Here is a 14,579-nt window from a genome sequence, read left to right on the forward strand (position 1 = left end):
ATAGCCCCCTCCCCCACCCTCACCCCAACACCACCTCCACACATACACATATGCAAACGCGCGTGCGCGCGCGAAACACACACACATACATACACACACTCACACATGCACACTCGCACATACCATACCATACCGTACCATACCATACCCATACCACGCGTGTCAAGCGCGTGCCGATCAGCATACCCCGAATTCTTTCTCGCTCTCCTATCCCTCCCGCCCCCCCCCCCCCCTCCTCTCTCTCTCTCTCTCCCCTCCCCCCACCCCTCTCTCTCCCTCTGCACTCTTCGTTCTTATGCCTACCCCACCACCTTCAAGTCGTTGCCGTACCACGTATATGGTGTGTTGGTTTGCGCCACCGCGGAACCCCCAAGCCCGTGTGAAGTGTTTCGCTGCAATCATATCGTTCCTATGCGCTGAACAGGCAAGCGGGCGCGCTGGCTTTTTTTTTTTTTTTTTTTTTTTTTTTTCCCTTCCCGCGCCTCTTGTCATCATGCAATGGTAGTGGTGGGCAGCGCGGGGAGAAGAGAGGTGGGTGGGCCCCCCTCCCCTCCCGCCCCCTACTTGCTTTGGCCTCGTGACGAACATTCCTTTTTCCTGCCTTCCGATTGGCTGGACGCCTGGCGGCCTCTGGCTTATAAATAACACGGTGTTGGAATCACCGAGTCACAAACCAACACTGAGCCAAAGGGTTTTCACGCTTGTTCTCTGACGCGCTCTGCCCCTCAGTCTTTGGTCTGATCGATCTGCTTTTCTTGAAGAGAAACATTTTTGGAACTTCGTCAGTGTATAGCTTTTTTCTACCAGTATCATTTTGACTGACCAAGTGAATTGTTTTTCAGTTGTTGAACTCCCAAGTTTCGCTTTTCCCCCTGCAACGAAGATTTTCATATCGAACAAAGTTTTGTTTTTTGGGAGAAGTTTGGGAACGAATTTGAAGACTCAGCTGAAGATGACGACTCTGAATTTCTGGAAGAACTCCAAGCCTTGTGAGGTGGTGCTGTACAGCAGCAGCGTCCAGGTGACTTACCTGAAGAAGTCCAACAAACCAGTCACAGGTAAATATCCTATATATCGTTTTACGTAATAATTCACTTTGAAAACTGTATGCGTTTTTTTTTCTTCTGTCAAACAATTCGTGAGAATTCCAGGCTAGCTTGTTCTTTCTATGTTATGCGGTAGTGGGGTGGGTACATTACTGGAGGAAAAAATCAAGTTAAGGATCATCAGCTGAGAAAACAGTACCATTTTTCACCATATAATGAAATGTAGAAATTGCTGTTACAATTAAAAGCTGTAATTTTGTAATGATAACAAAACTGATATGTCATATTACTGAACATTTTTAATATGATATATATTCTTTAAAAAAAATCCCAGATTTCCTGAAAACTTTTACACAGCTCTTGGTATACCCTACATAAAATATATATATGAGATCTTGTCTTTTATGTTACAACTTTATACTATTCTTTATGTATTCTTAACATCTTAAAACAGCATCATAAAATGGACACGTGCTCTGACCCATAGAAAAGTCAGCGTAACAAATGAGTAAGGGGAAAGAGTTTTTCAAACCCTACATAAAATATATATATGAGATCTTGTCTTTTATGTTACAACTTTATACTATTCTTTATGTATTCTTAACATCTTAAAACAGCATCATAAAATGGACACGTGCTCTGACCCATAGAAAAGTCAGCGTAACAAATGAGTAAGGGGAAAGAGTTTTTCAAACCGATCGATACATCTTTTTTTTTATCCGACGCAAGTTAACGGTCATCCTGAGTTCTCATAACCACCTCAACCCCCCACCACTAACTCAACACCACCGCTTGCATCACCCTGAGCCGAAAAAGGCGCGGATAACTCTGTCCCCACTAAAGTGAACTAGCTAGTTATCAGCTTCTGTCAAGTGATGTGACTCGACACATCGGTGAATCCACGTGGGGTCTACAACGTTATCAGTGCAGTGGCAGTGGTTTTCTTCAACCACGTGGGGCCTACAACGTTATCAGTTGTTTTCAGTGGTTTTCTTCATCCCGCACGTCTGTCATATCGCTGATTACTATTTGTGGAGAATGATGGAAGGCGTTCAAACTGTAACTGACTGTGGTAAAGACGAGATAAATAACCAAAGAGAAAAGAAAAGGAATGAATAGTGGGAGTCCCACGCGTTACCGTTTGGCGTTCCAACACAGACAGGGTCAGCGAGCAGGGTGTTAACACGGGCTGGTCATGCCGCCCTTGGATTAGGAGGAGATTAGGGCAGGAACGGGGAGGTGTGGGTGGGGGAGGGGGAGGGGGTTGCTACAACTGTGGGATGGGTCTCCGGGAATGTCGTCGACGTCGTGATGATGGGTGAAGGGGGCTCGCTCGCTCTCTCTCTATCGCACGCCTCTAAATTTAGCAGTGCATCTCGTTGTAGTGAATGGGTTGAGCTGATTCTGGCCCTTCATTGTCTTGATGACCCTTCAGGCGTTTCGTCAACGTTGCGTGGGTTGGGTTTTTTTTTTTTTAATGTTGTTTCTCTTCCCTGCTTGTTTTACATCACGACTCCCTCTCTCTTTCTCCGTCTCCCCAAACCCATCGTTTAACAGGTTTATGATGTGCTAGATTGAGAATGTTCACACTTCGGGGCAGATTAAAATTCAAGTTGTGTGTTGGCTCCATTCTCGTCAATCCTTGCTGCAAGGACTGCGCCTTTAAAAAGAATAAATGTATGCACGACACACGATACATACTTAAATGGAAAACGATGCGGTATGTGAACGAATTTTGCATTGGATTATCATGAACTGATCGCTGCAGGAGGTGTCATTATGAAATGTCGTGAGAAAAAAATGTGAGGTATTTCCCTGATGATGATGAAATAGACCAGACTCGCAAAGCTCACAATGCACTGACGAACTTGCAGATAAAAAGAGAATCTCTCTCTCTCTCTCTCTCTCTCTCAATCTCTAAGACATATTGGAATAATAGGCCATGCCTAAAATCTTAATCAGTCCTTGAATAATGATTTTTTTTTATTTTAAAGTTTTGATTTATAAGTTCTCTCTCTCACTCTCTCTCCACATTATCAGATCCGTCGCACCACGACCCAGGGCTTAACTCACTCAGTACAGCCAGTCATCTCTTCTCCTCTACACAGACCCCTCGGATGTTCAGTGGGTGTCTGAATGACCCAACCTTTAGCTTCCGTCGTCAGAATTGTGGTATTCTTTGTCAACATTCACCTCTTCAGTGTAAGAGCCTTCCGCTTGTAATATTTTGATGGTGGTAATTGGGGAGAAACGCTGTTAACGTCGTCTCTTTAGCCGTTCGTGTGGAGAGAGTTAATCGTTCTTGTTCTCTCTCTCTCACAACAGTGGACATCTCCTACGTGTACCTGCTGGCGGTGTTGGGGGACTACCACAGCGGCAACAACCACCACGCCGTGCACCTGCACTTTGTCCGTCCCGTGGTCAACCGCCGCCTGCGCGTGGACACCCTGACCCTCCACTCCTCTGACCTCGACACCTGTCAGCTGCTGGTCAAGGCTCTGGAAGATCAACTGGCCGGTGAGTGTGTGTGTGTTTGTGTGTGTGTGGAGGGGGGAGGGGGCGTGAGTTGGCAAGGATGGTGCATAATTAATTGGCTTGGATGAGTTGAGTATTAGAGTGATTGAGAGAAAGAGAGAGAGGATGGCGTTTGCATTGTGTTTCGGGTTGCCCGTTCCAGTTATCGTCGTACTCTGTATTCTGTGTCGTGCTGTGTATGATGAACATCCTCCAGAAACTTTGACCTTATTGTCAGTGTACTTCCAACTGCTGCAGATAAGCAATCTTCTACAATTATATGTATATAGTCGCGCAGTATCGAATGATATATCATTTACTTCAGTTATTAAAAAAAAAACCCAAAAAACACAGAACAAGAACATAACCAATTACATCGGTTGGTACTGATCCGAAGGATTGATTTCAAAACACGGAAGGCTAGTTCAAAAATGAAAAAACACTCTCGGTCTCCAAGCATGCGCCAAAACAAGCAAAATACAATACCTGTCTGTCTGTCTGTCTCTATGCCCTCCCCACCTCCTACCCCCCCTCCGCAGAGAGAGAGAGAGAGAGAGAGAGAGAGAGAGAGGGAGAGAGAGAGAGGGAGGCGGGTATTGTGAACTGAAGCGTTGTTGTGGCGTTGCCTTTAACAACTTCACACTGCACTGAGAGCCAATGACGTGTGCATTGACACGAGTCGACTTTACAAGTGGGTCGGGTCATCTGACCGCGCAACTAAACCCTGCAGCAGTCAGTCAGCTTCTAAAAACTGATCTCAGTTGCCGTCGACCTACTCACCCGGCCGCCCTTTCTCCCTCCCTCCCTCTCTCCCTCCCTCCCTCACCTCGTGGACAATACCGCCCCGTGACCCGTGACAACCGATCAACTGGGATCAGTCGTCGCTGCCGCAAGCCACGAGTGATCGCTCTGATCACCCAGGGTGTGTGTGTGTGTGTGTGTGATAATCGATCGACAGTGACAGCTGTTAAGTCAGGGACTTTTTGTGTTCAGGCGTCGCGTGCCAGAGAGAGAGAGAGAGAAAGAAAAAGAAGATTAGAGACGTTGTTAATTCGATCATATGTTTATCAAAACTCGATCAGACTGATCGCATTCACTGACTTAAAGAGTACGAGGGTTCCAGCCATATCTATGACACACGCACGCGCGCTATTTCACAAACACACACACGCGCGTGCGCGCGCGCGCGCGCGCACACACACACACACACACACACAGAGTAAACTGCTGTGACCTCTGCTACTGATAGTCTCATTGTCACCTGCGATCGAAAATAATACAAGATTGAGCTGTCAATAATTAGAAGTCAGATTTCAGGATCCCATTTCAATTCACCCTTCTCTCCCTTTCAGCTTAATAATAACTTCTCACAGTCAAAACATTGCCGATGTGTTTTCAATACAGCCAGGCAGACAGATAATAGCGAGCGGTTTGTAAAAAAACAACACCAGCAGTAGGAACAACAACAACAATAAAACATCAGCAATGATGTCAATAAACAACAAACGCTAATGTGATTATGAACACTTACGGATGGAGCTGTTATTAACAGTTCAGTGACACAGGTAATAAGGTGCGTGCGGTCTTTTTTTTTTCAACGTGCCCCGCATTTCACCTTGCACCCCCCCACAACCCTCCCCACATCCCCCCCCCCCTCAACCCCAACTGCCGTCCCTGTTGCGTAGCACTGTGTTGACAAAACACAACTAGTCGACCCTCCCTATATTGACTCTTCTTCTCCACTCAACACTTCAATACACCCAGTCTCACACACACTTGAGAGAGAGAGAGAGAGAGAGAGAGAGAGAGTTTACGATCCACTCAGCGACGTATTTCGCTTTTGTTCTTGTGCCAAGTGTTTATTGTCTAAAGCATGCTCGAACAGACGACCGAACGAGTTTGTGCGGCAGGAATGAAATAATCGCAACTTTAAAATATTATCAGCCGTACGCGTTTGTCTAATGGGCGTTATAGACTTCTTTATATATTATATATAAACGTCTCCTTTACTGTAGCGAAACTGCGACGCTGAAATCATCTGATTAATTAATAGGCCTCCCACTTTCTTCTCTGAGGTTAATCTTTTTTAACGGATGACTGGACTCGTTCTGCTGTTATACTTAGTTCGCTTTTGTTTGGGATGTATCGAAGACTTAAAAGATTAATGTGAATGGTCAATACTGGTATCTGATACTATTTACGCCAAGAAGAAAAACAACAACAACAACAACAAAGTTATTGATCAATACTATTTCATTTGAACGCAACCTTTCTGGTATCTGGTATGTCAAGAAATACAAAGATGCTGATCAATACTGTTTGATTTGAACACAAACTCTCTCTCTCTCTCTCTCTCTCTCTCTCTCACACACACACACACACACACACCCAAGCTATACATTAATTGAACGATTTTTTTTTTTGTGGCGTGTTTTCTATGTGTTTACCTGACCGTCGTGTCTCCCACAAAGCCGAGATCTGATCGTGGTGTTGTCTGTTGCTGTGATTGCAGACACAGAGCGGCCTCAGAAACTGGCGGTCATCATCAACCCAAACAGCGGCAAGAAACAGGCGGAGAAAGTCTTCTACAAGAAGGTCCAGCCTCTCTTCAAACTCTGCGGCATCGAGACCAAAGTTGTCGGTGAGTGAAACAGTGCAACCAGAATACCTGGAAGTATACCACAGTATAAAAGAATGAAAAAAGATATGTTATGAAGATTTGAAATTTGATGATAAAAGAGTGATCGTGACCTAAAGGATAATGAGAAGAAGAAGAAAAAGAGAGAGAGAAAAAAAAACTGGGTTGTGAAAGAAAATGTAAGAATGCAGCTCAGGTTCCTTTTAACATGAAAGTAAAAGATGTCGGAAAAAAGAGAAAAAATGTAATGACAAAAAAAAAAAAAAAGTTTCACACTTCTTGTACTTTTTTGTTGTTGTTTTTTTTGTTTGTTTTGTAGGGTCCTCTCTTCTGAAATAAAGAGTAAAAAGAAAGAAGAAAAAAAGAAAGAAAAAAAAGGGTTAGATTTTTTCTCACTTCTTCCCCAGCCTCTTTATTCACGTGCAACCCTCCCCCCCCTCTGTGTGTGACAGTGACCAAAGCCCCCAAACAGGCCCGGGACGTTCTCCAGACCCTGGAGATGGAGGACGTGGACGGGATCATCACGGTGGGCGGGGACGGCCTGTACTGCGAGGTGCTCAACGGCCTCATCCTCCGCACCCAAAAGGACCACGGGGTGGACGTGCACGACAAGGACGCCCGCATGGTGCCCAGCCGCCTGCCCATCGGCATCATCCCGGCGGGGACGGGCGACATGGTGGTGCAGTACCTGCACGGCACGCGCGACGTGATGACGGCGGCCGTGCGCGTGCTGCTGGGCGCCACCTTGCCGGCCAACGCCGTGTCGGTGCACCAAGGGGAGCAGCTGTCGGCCTTCTCGGGCCTCGTGCTGGGCTTCGGTCTGCAGGGCGACATGATGGCCGACTGCGAGCGCTTTCGCTGGATGGGCCACAGACGTTATAATGGTGAGTTGGTGCTTGGGTTTTTGTTTCATGCAGGAGGAGGGTCGAGGGTGTGGAGGGGTTAGGTTTGGCTGTTCGGCCTTGTTTCGTTCAAATGTAAAATAGAAATATATAAGTGAGGGTGGGGTAAGGAAGGGATAATCCTTGTCCCAAGGTATGGATGTCTGAAAGTTGAGAGAGAGAGAGAGAGAGAGAGAGAGAGAGAGAGGAAGACAGAGTAAGCTGACCAGTTGACTAAAAGCAGTCTTGAACATTGCTTCTTGTTCTTTTTTTTTCTTCTCGGTGAAAGAAAGTAAAACCTCAGGCAACAGTATTAACCAAATCATGACAAGTATACTATTAATAAGAAAAGCAGAATTAAAACGTCAACAACAAAAAAGAAAGAAGAAGAAGAAAAAAAAGAAAAAAAGAATATAAGTTCACCACATGGAGAAGCTGACGCCGTCACTCACCATACCCCTCTCTCTCTGTGTTCCCCCTCCAACAGTGATCCCCATAGGCACGGTCCTCAGCCGCCGATCCTTGGACCTGGAGGTGGAGTACGTGGACGAGGACACGCAGCAGGTCACCAGGACCGCCGACGCCATGTACAGCGTCGACACCTACGTGGTGTCCAAGCGCGAGGTGGGCGAGCACGTGCAGCACGTGTTCGGCACGGACGACATGCACGTGCACATGAGCAGCAAGTGCGCCCTGGGCAAGCACGTGCAGCAGCTGACCAAGCTGAAGGAGAACACGGCCGGAGTGGTAAGTGTCACACGACGTCCTTTTATTTATTTATATATATATATATATATATATATATATATATATATATATATATATACTTTTGTTTTAATCTCAGAAGAAACCCCCCAAATCCAGTGTACTCGGTCAGGAGAGAGACGAAAATAGCCCTTCGGTTCATTCATTGTATGATAGTCAGTCGTAGTCCGACTATCATGACCACCGTTCTAGAACAGCTGAGGCATCTGCTGTCCTGACTATCTGGGCTTTATAGAATTTGAGTATAGTGGGGATTGTCTTTAAAAAAACAAACAAAAAACAACAACACAGAGTCAGTCAGATTGTCCACTATCTCATATTAAGCATCCGGTCTTCTTGGTATCAGCATCAGTACCAGTAACTCAAGGAGGCGTCACTGCGTTCGGACAAATCCATATACGCTGCACTACACCTGCCAAGCAGATGCCTGACCAGCAGCCGTAACCCAACGCGCTTAGTCAGGTCATGAGGTGTCTTGAAAAATATATTAACTGTCCATATCTCTTACTCTATTGTCTTGTGTAACTTGGAACGTGATATGCTTTTTTTTTTTTTTTAAATCTCAAAACTCGTAATTTTGTTTTCATAATAAGATAAAACCCACCAAAAGCCAAAGCGTTAAACATGGTTCTCCTGTTGTGTGTGTTCCCCTAACAGTTTGACTACGACTTCATGACCACGGCACGTGTCGAAAGCTACACGGTCCGCTTGACCAAGGCCCCTACAGTGCTGCAGGAGGGCAGGAGAGTGCTGAAGGAGAACTACAACATCAACTGCGACGGCGAGATCCTCCGCGTCACGCACCCGGAGTACCACGTGCGCCTGCACCGCCACGCCGTGCGCGTGTTCGGCGAAACCATCGTGTAAAGAAGACACGTGCACAGCGATGCTCCCTGCCGGTTGAGTGCCTCGCCTCAACTTTTGAGGGTCCGTCCGACAAGCCACGGGGGAACTCGCCGTTGTCTCGTCTATCCAACGGCTCCCGTCGCAGTCGTCGTCGCCGCCGCGGCCGCCGCCGATCGCCCCCTCCTGACAGGTCGAGGACATGACTTAAAAGTAGCACGTGCCAGCCCGTGTGTGACTTCAGGTCTGACCTTTGACGAGGAAGGAGGAGGTGGGGAAAGGGCTGATCGACCTTGACACAGGGTCGGTGGTGGTGGTGGTGGCGGTGAAGGAAGAGGTGAAGGAAAGAGTCGTCCATCCATCATCCGCATGCAAGGTCATCACAGTTCCTGAGGAAAGCCACCCTCGTCATTCTTACACAGCCCCCCGTCCCCAGGGGAACGCTCAACTCAGAAAGAGGGGACACAGGAACTGTTCCCGACGGTCACATGAAAAACAAAAAAAGCTTCCAAGACCGTTTGAGCTGACTTTGACCACGCCAGCTTTGCAAGCAATCAGCAAGGATCGCTACAGAGACGGTCAGTCTTTGGACTGCTGTACTTACCATCTTCCGAAAAGGGCGCTGAGCATGTGGGAACTTGCCACGCTGCCATTTTGGGGCAGCAGTGCGCATGACAAAGAGATGGAGACGCTGGCCGAGGTGTTGTGTTCGTGGTGTTGTGTTGTCATAACCCAGCGTGACGTCACGTGTGCGTCAGTGATGACGCCATGTGCTTGTCATGGCTGCAGAATTATTTCACATGGCTTTCGAGCTGTGTTAAGTTTCGGTAGGTAGATTAACTTCTGCCAATGTCCATTTGTACTTTTAAAAAGCCGCTTTGTTTGGCTTGTAGATAGTATTTTATGTTTTTAATGTAGTCTGAGTAAAAGTTTTTAAGAATGATTTGTGTTTTGTATTTACAGAAAGTGATTATTTGCCATATCTTTTACCATACATGTGTTCAAGTTATATTATCAGCAATGGTGAGTGTGCGCGCGCGTGTACACGTGTGGGTGCGTGCATGAGCGCAGATAGAACAATAATTATTTGTAAAAAGATATGATTTTGTTCGCTGCTCTTTGAAGAGGAAAAGAAAAGGAGAGAGGAAGTCAAGCCGAAAAATGGAGTAATTTTTTGTTCATCTGTCTCGTTATTTTCAGGCAGAAACTTTCGAAAAAGATTGTTCACTGTACAGCATGCATCGTATATAATTCACTTATCTGCCTATGTAATATTTTGATTGTGCCTGTACTGATTTTGTTTTCGAAAGTCTTCATCATTTTCAACAAATGCCATGACTTGCCTCTGTGATAAAGTAATTTATGTTTTCATGTTATGTCCTTTTTGTGCTCGTGAATGAATGACTTTTTCTTCCTCTAGCGTTGCTAACTTCTAATGATTTATGTTGTTGAAAGTGTTTTTTTTTGTGTGTTGTTGTTTGTTCTTCATATGCCTTTAGAAAAAAAACCTCTAGATCATTTAGAAGTGCAATAGATTTTGTATCATTTGCCACCGTTTTATATCAAATCTTAAGTAGATGAGAGATGCCGAGAGAGAGAGAGGAGTAGGAAGGTGGGGGTGGGGTGGGGGTCTACCTTTTTTTGTGATGGATATGATAGTTATACAGAGGAACATTAAATGAAAATAAAACTTGAAAACATTTCGATATTGGTTTGTTGTTCTCTGCTGTGTTTGGTCCAATGTGTTTATAGTAACTCGATCTATCTCTATCCTGTTATTTTCACACACACACACACACACACACACGCACGCACACACGCACACATACAATCATTCGTGCGCAAATTCATTGCTCTTGCCTACATTTGTCAACGCGTACACAGAGAGAGAGAGAGAGAGAGAACAGATGACTCCAAAATATATAAACGCTCGCTCGTTCCCCTATCCACTATTTATGAAGACGTAAGTGGCCCTGGTTCACTCCCTTCACAGTCTCAGCATCAGCAGCCGCAAAAAGAAGAAGAAAAAGCCAAAACAAGACACAGAATGTCCATGAACGTTCCACCGCCACTGTTTGTGGAAGTCACAACACACACACACACACACACAAGATGACCCACGCGATCGAATGGACAACAAAACAACGTGTTTTTTGTCGTTTTTTTTGTGTGTGTTGTTGTTTTTTTTACATGAAAGAGCTCACAGAATAAGCAAAATTTTAGAAACTTTTCAAACAAGGAAACTAACAATTAAATCCAACAACTGAAAGTCTCCTCCACACCAAAAATGAAACAATGGTGTTGCTCCAGCTTGAAAGATGACTGTTCCAAAGTGCCTGGCTCTCACATACTTTGTTCTTAGAGCTACCTGAACTCTCTCCATACGAACAACGAAAGACGACGTTAACAGCGTTTCACCCCAATTACCATCATCAAAATATTGCAAGCGGAAGGCTCTTATACTGAAGAGGTCAATGTTGACAAAGAATACCACGGAAGCTAAAGGTTGGGTCGTTTAGACACACACTGGACATCCGAGGGGTCTATGTAGAGGAGAAGAGAGGACTGGCCGTACTAAGTAAGTTAAAAGCTGTTTGATAAACTAAAAAATGTAACCAATGTCAGGCCCATTAGACACCAAACTACAGACAAAATCTGGTATTAAAAACAAAAACGTCACTCTTTCAGCAGAACCTACGGAGAACGATATGACTGTCAGCAGATACAATCTATAGAGAACATGACTTTCAGCAGACACAACCTACAGAGAACATGATGTCAGCAGACACAACCTACAGAGAACATGATGTCAGCAGACACAACCTACAGAGAATATGATGTCAGCAGACACAACCTACAGAGAACATGATGTCAGCAGACACAACCTACAGAGAATATGATGTCAGCAGACACAACCTACAGAGAACATGATGTCAGCAGACACAACCTACAGAGAATATGATGTCAGCAGACAAAACCTACAGAGAACATGACAGTCAGCAGACACAATCTACAAAGAACATGATTGTCAACAGACACAACCTACAAAGAACATGACAGTCAGCAGACACAATCTACAAAGAACATAACTGTCAACAGACACAACCTACAGAGAACATGACTGTCAGCAGACATAACCTACAGAGAACATGACTGTCAGCAGACACAACATACTCAGAACATGACTGTCAGCAGACATAACCTACACAGAACATGACTGTCAGCAGACACAATCTACACAGAACATGACAGTCAGCAGACACAACGTGCACAGAACATGACAGTCAGCAGACACAACGTGCACAGAACATGACAGTCAGCAGACACAACCTACACAGAACATGACTGTCAGCAGACATAAACTACAGAGAACATGACTGTCAGCAGACACAACCTACAGAGAACATGACTGTCAGCAGACATAACCTACACAGAACATGACTGTCAGCAGACACAACGTACAGAGAACATGACTGTCAGCAGACACAATCTACACAGAACATGACAGTCAGCAGACACAACGTGCACAGAACATGACAGTCAGCAGACACAACGTGCACAGAACATGACAGTCAGCAGACACAACGTGCACAGAACATGACAGTCAGCAGACACAACGTGCACAGAACATGACTGTCAGCAGACACAACCTACACAGAACATGACTGTCAGCAGACACAATCTACAGAGACCATGACAGTCAGCAGACATAACCTACAGAGAACATGATTGTCAGCAGACACAATCTACACAGAACATGACAGTCAGCAGACACAACATACAGAGAACATGACAGTCAGCAGACACAACCTACACAGAACATGACTGTCAGCAGACATAAACTACAGAGAACATGACTGTCAGCAGACACAACCTACAGAGAACATGACTGTCAGCAGACATAACCTACACAGAACATGACTGTCAGCAGACATAATCTACACAGAGCATGAATGGCAACAGACACAATCTACAGAAAACATGACTGTCAGCAGATACAATCTACACAGAACATGACTGTCAACAGACACAATCTACACAGAACATGAATGTCAACAGACACAATCTACACAGAACTTGACAGTCAGCAGACACAATCTACACAGAACATGACTGTCAGCAGACACAATCTACACAGAACATGACTGTCAGCAGACACAATCTACACAGAACATGACTGTCAACAGACACAATCTACATAGAACATGACTGTCAGTAGACACAACCTAAAAAGAACATAATAGTCAGCAGACATAACCTACAGAGAACATGACTGTCAGCAGACACAACCTACAGAGAACATGACTGTCAGCAGACATAACCTACACAGAACATGACTGTCAGCAGACATAACCTACAGAGAACATGACTCAGCAGACATAACCTACAGAGAACATGACTGTCAGCAGATATAACCTACACAGAACATGACTGTCAGCAGACACAATCTACAGAGACCATGACAGTCAGCAGACATAACCTACAGAGAACATGACTGTCAGCAGACATAACCTACAGAGAACATGACTGTCAGCAGACACAATCTACACAGAACATGACTGTCAACAGACACAATCTACACAGAACATGAATGTCAACAGACACAATCTACACAGAACTTGACAGTCAGCAGACACAATCTACACAGAACATGACTGTCAGCAGACACAATCTACACAGAACATGACTGTCAACAGACACAATCTACACAGAACATGACTGTCAGCAGACACAATCTACACAGAACATGACTGTCAGCAGACACAATCTACACAGAACATGACTGTCAGCAGACACAATCTACACAGAACATGACTGTCAGCAGACACAATCTACACAGAACATGACTGTCAACAGACACAATCTACACAGAACATGACTGTCAGCAGACACAATCTACACAGAACATGACTGTCAGCAGACACAATCTACACAGAACATGACTGTCAGCAGACACAATCTACACAGAACATGACTGTCAGCAGACACAATCTACACAGAACATGACTGTCAGTAGACACAACCTAAAAAGAACATAATAGTCAGCAGACACAACATACAGAGAACATGACTGTCAGCAGACAGAACCTACAAAGAACATGACAGTCTGCTGATAAAACCTACTGTGAACATGACTGCCAGCAGACACAACATACAAAGAACGTCACTGTCAGCAGACACAACCTACAAAGAACATGATAGTCTGCTGATAAAACCTACTGTGAAAATGACTGCCAGCAGACAAAACATAGAGAGAGCATGACAGTCAGCACACAGAACCTACAGAGAACACGACTGTCAGCAGACAACCTACAGAGAACATGACTGTCAGCAGACACAACCTACAGAGAACACGAATGTCAGCAGACACAACCTACAGAGAGCATGACAGTCAGCAGACATAACCTACAAAGAACATGACAGTCAGCAGACACAACCTACAGAGAACATGACTGTCAGCAGACACAACCTACACAGAACATGACAGTCAGCAGACACAACCTACAGAGAACGACATGACTGTCAGCAGACAACCTACAGAGAACATGACTCTCAGCAGACACAACCTACAGAGAACACGAATGTCAGCAGACACAACCTACAGAGAGCATGACAGTCAGCAGACACAACCTACAGAGAACATGGCAGTCAGCAGACGCAACCGACAGAGAACATGGCAGTCAGCAGACGCAACCGACAGAGAACATGACAGCAGACATAACCTACAAAGAACATGACAGTCAGCAGACACAACCTACAGAGAACATGACTGTCAGCAGACACAACCTACAGAGAACATGACAGCAGACATAACCTACACAGAACATGACAGCAGACATAACCTACACAGAACATGACAGTCAGCAGACACAACCTACAGAGAACATGACA

At 45.1% G+C, this 14,579-nt stretch overlaps 1 protein-coding gene across 1 annotated transcript; it reads left to right on the top strand.

Annotated features, from left to right (window-relative positions):
- Positions 1–675: 675 nt before the first annotated feature.
- LOC143280097 (ceramide kinase-like) lies at positions 676–10,300 on the top strand. The gene is made up of 6 exons (XM_076584634.1): positions 676–1,058; positions 3,372–3,563; positions 6,073–6,201; positions 6,651–7,082; positions 7,567–7,826; positions 8,502–10,300. Exons 1-6 carry the CDS (start codon positions 953–955, stop codon positions 8,709–8,711), a joined length of 1,329 nt encoding a protein of 442 aa, XP_076440749.1. The 5' UTR covers positions 676–952; the 3' UTR covers positions 8,712–10,300.
- The last annotated feature ends 4,279 nt before the right edge of the window (positions 10,301–14,579 follow it).

Source organism: Babylonia areolata, chromosome 3 (genome assembly GCF_041734735.1).
Source record: "Babylonia areolata isolate BAREFJ2019XMU chromosome 3, ASM4173473v1, whole genome shotgun sequence".
NCBI lineage: Eukaryota > Metazoa > Mollusca > Gastropoda > Neogastropoda > Buccinidae > Babylonia > Babylonia areolata.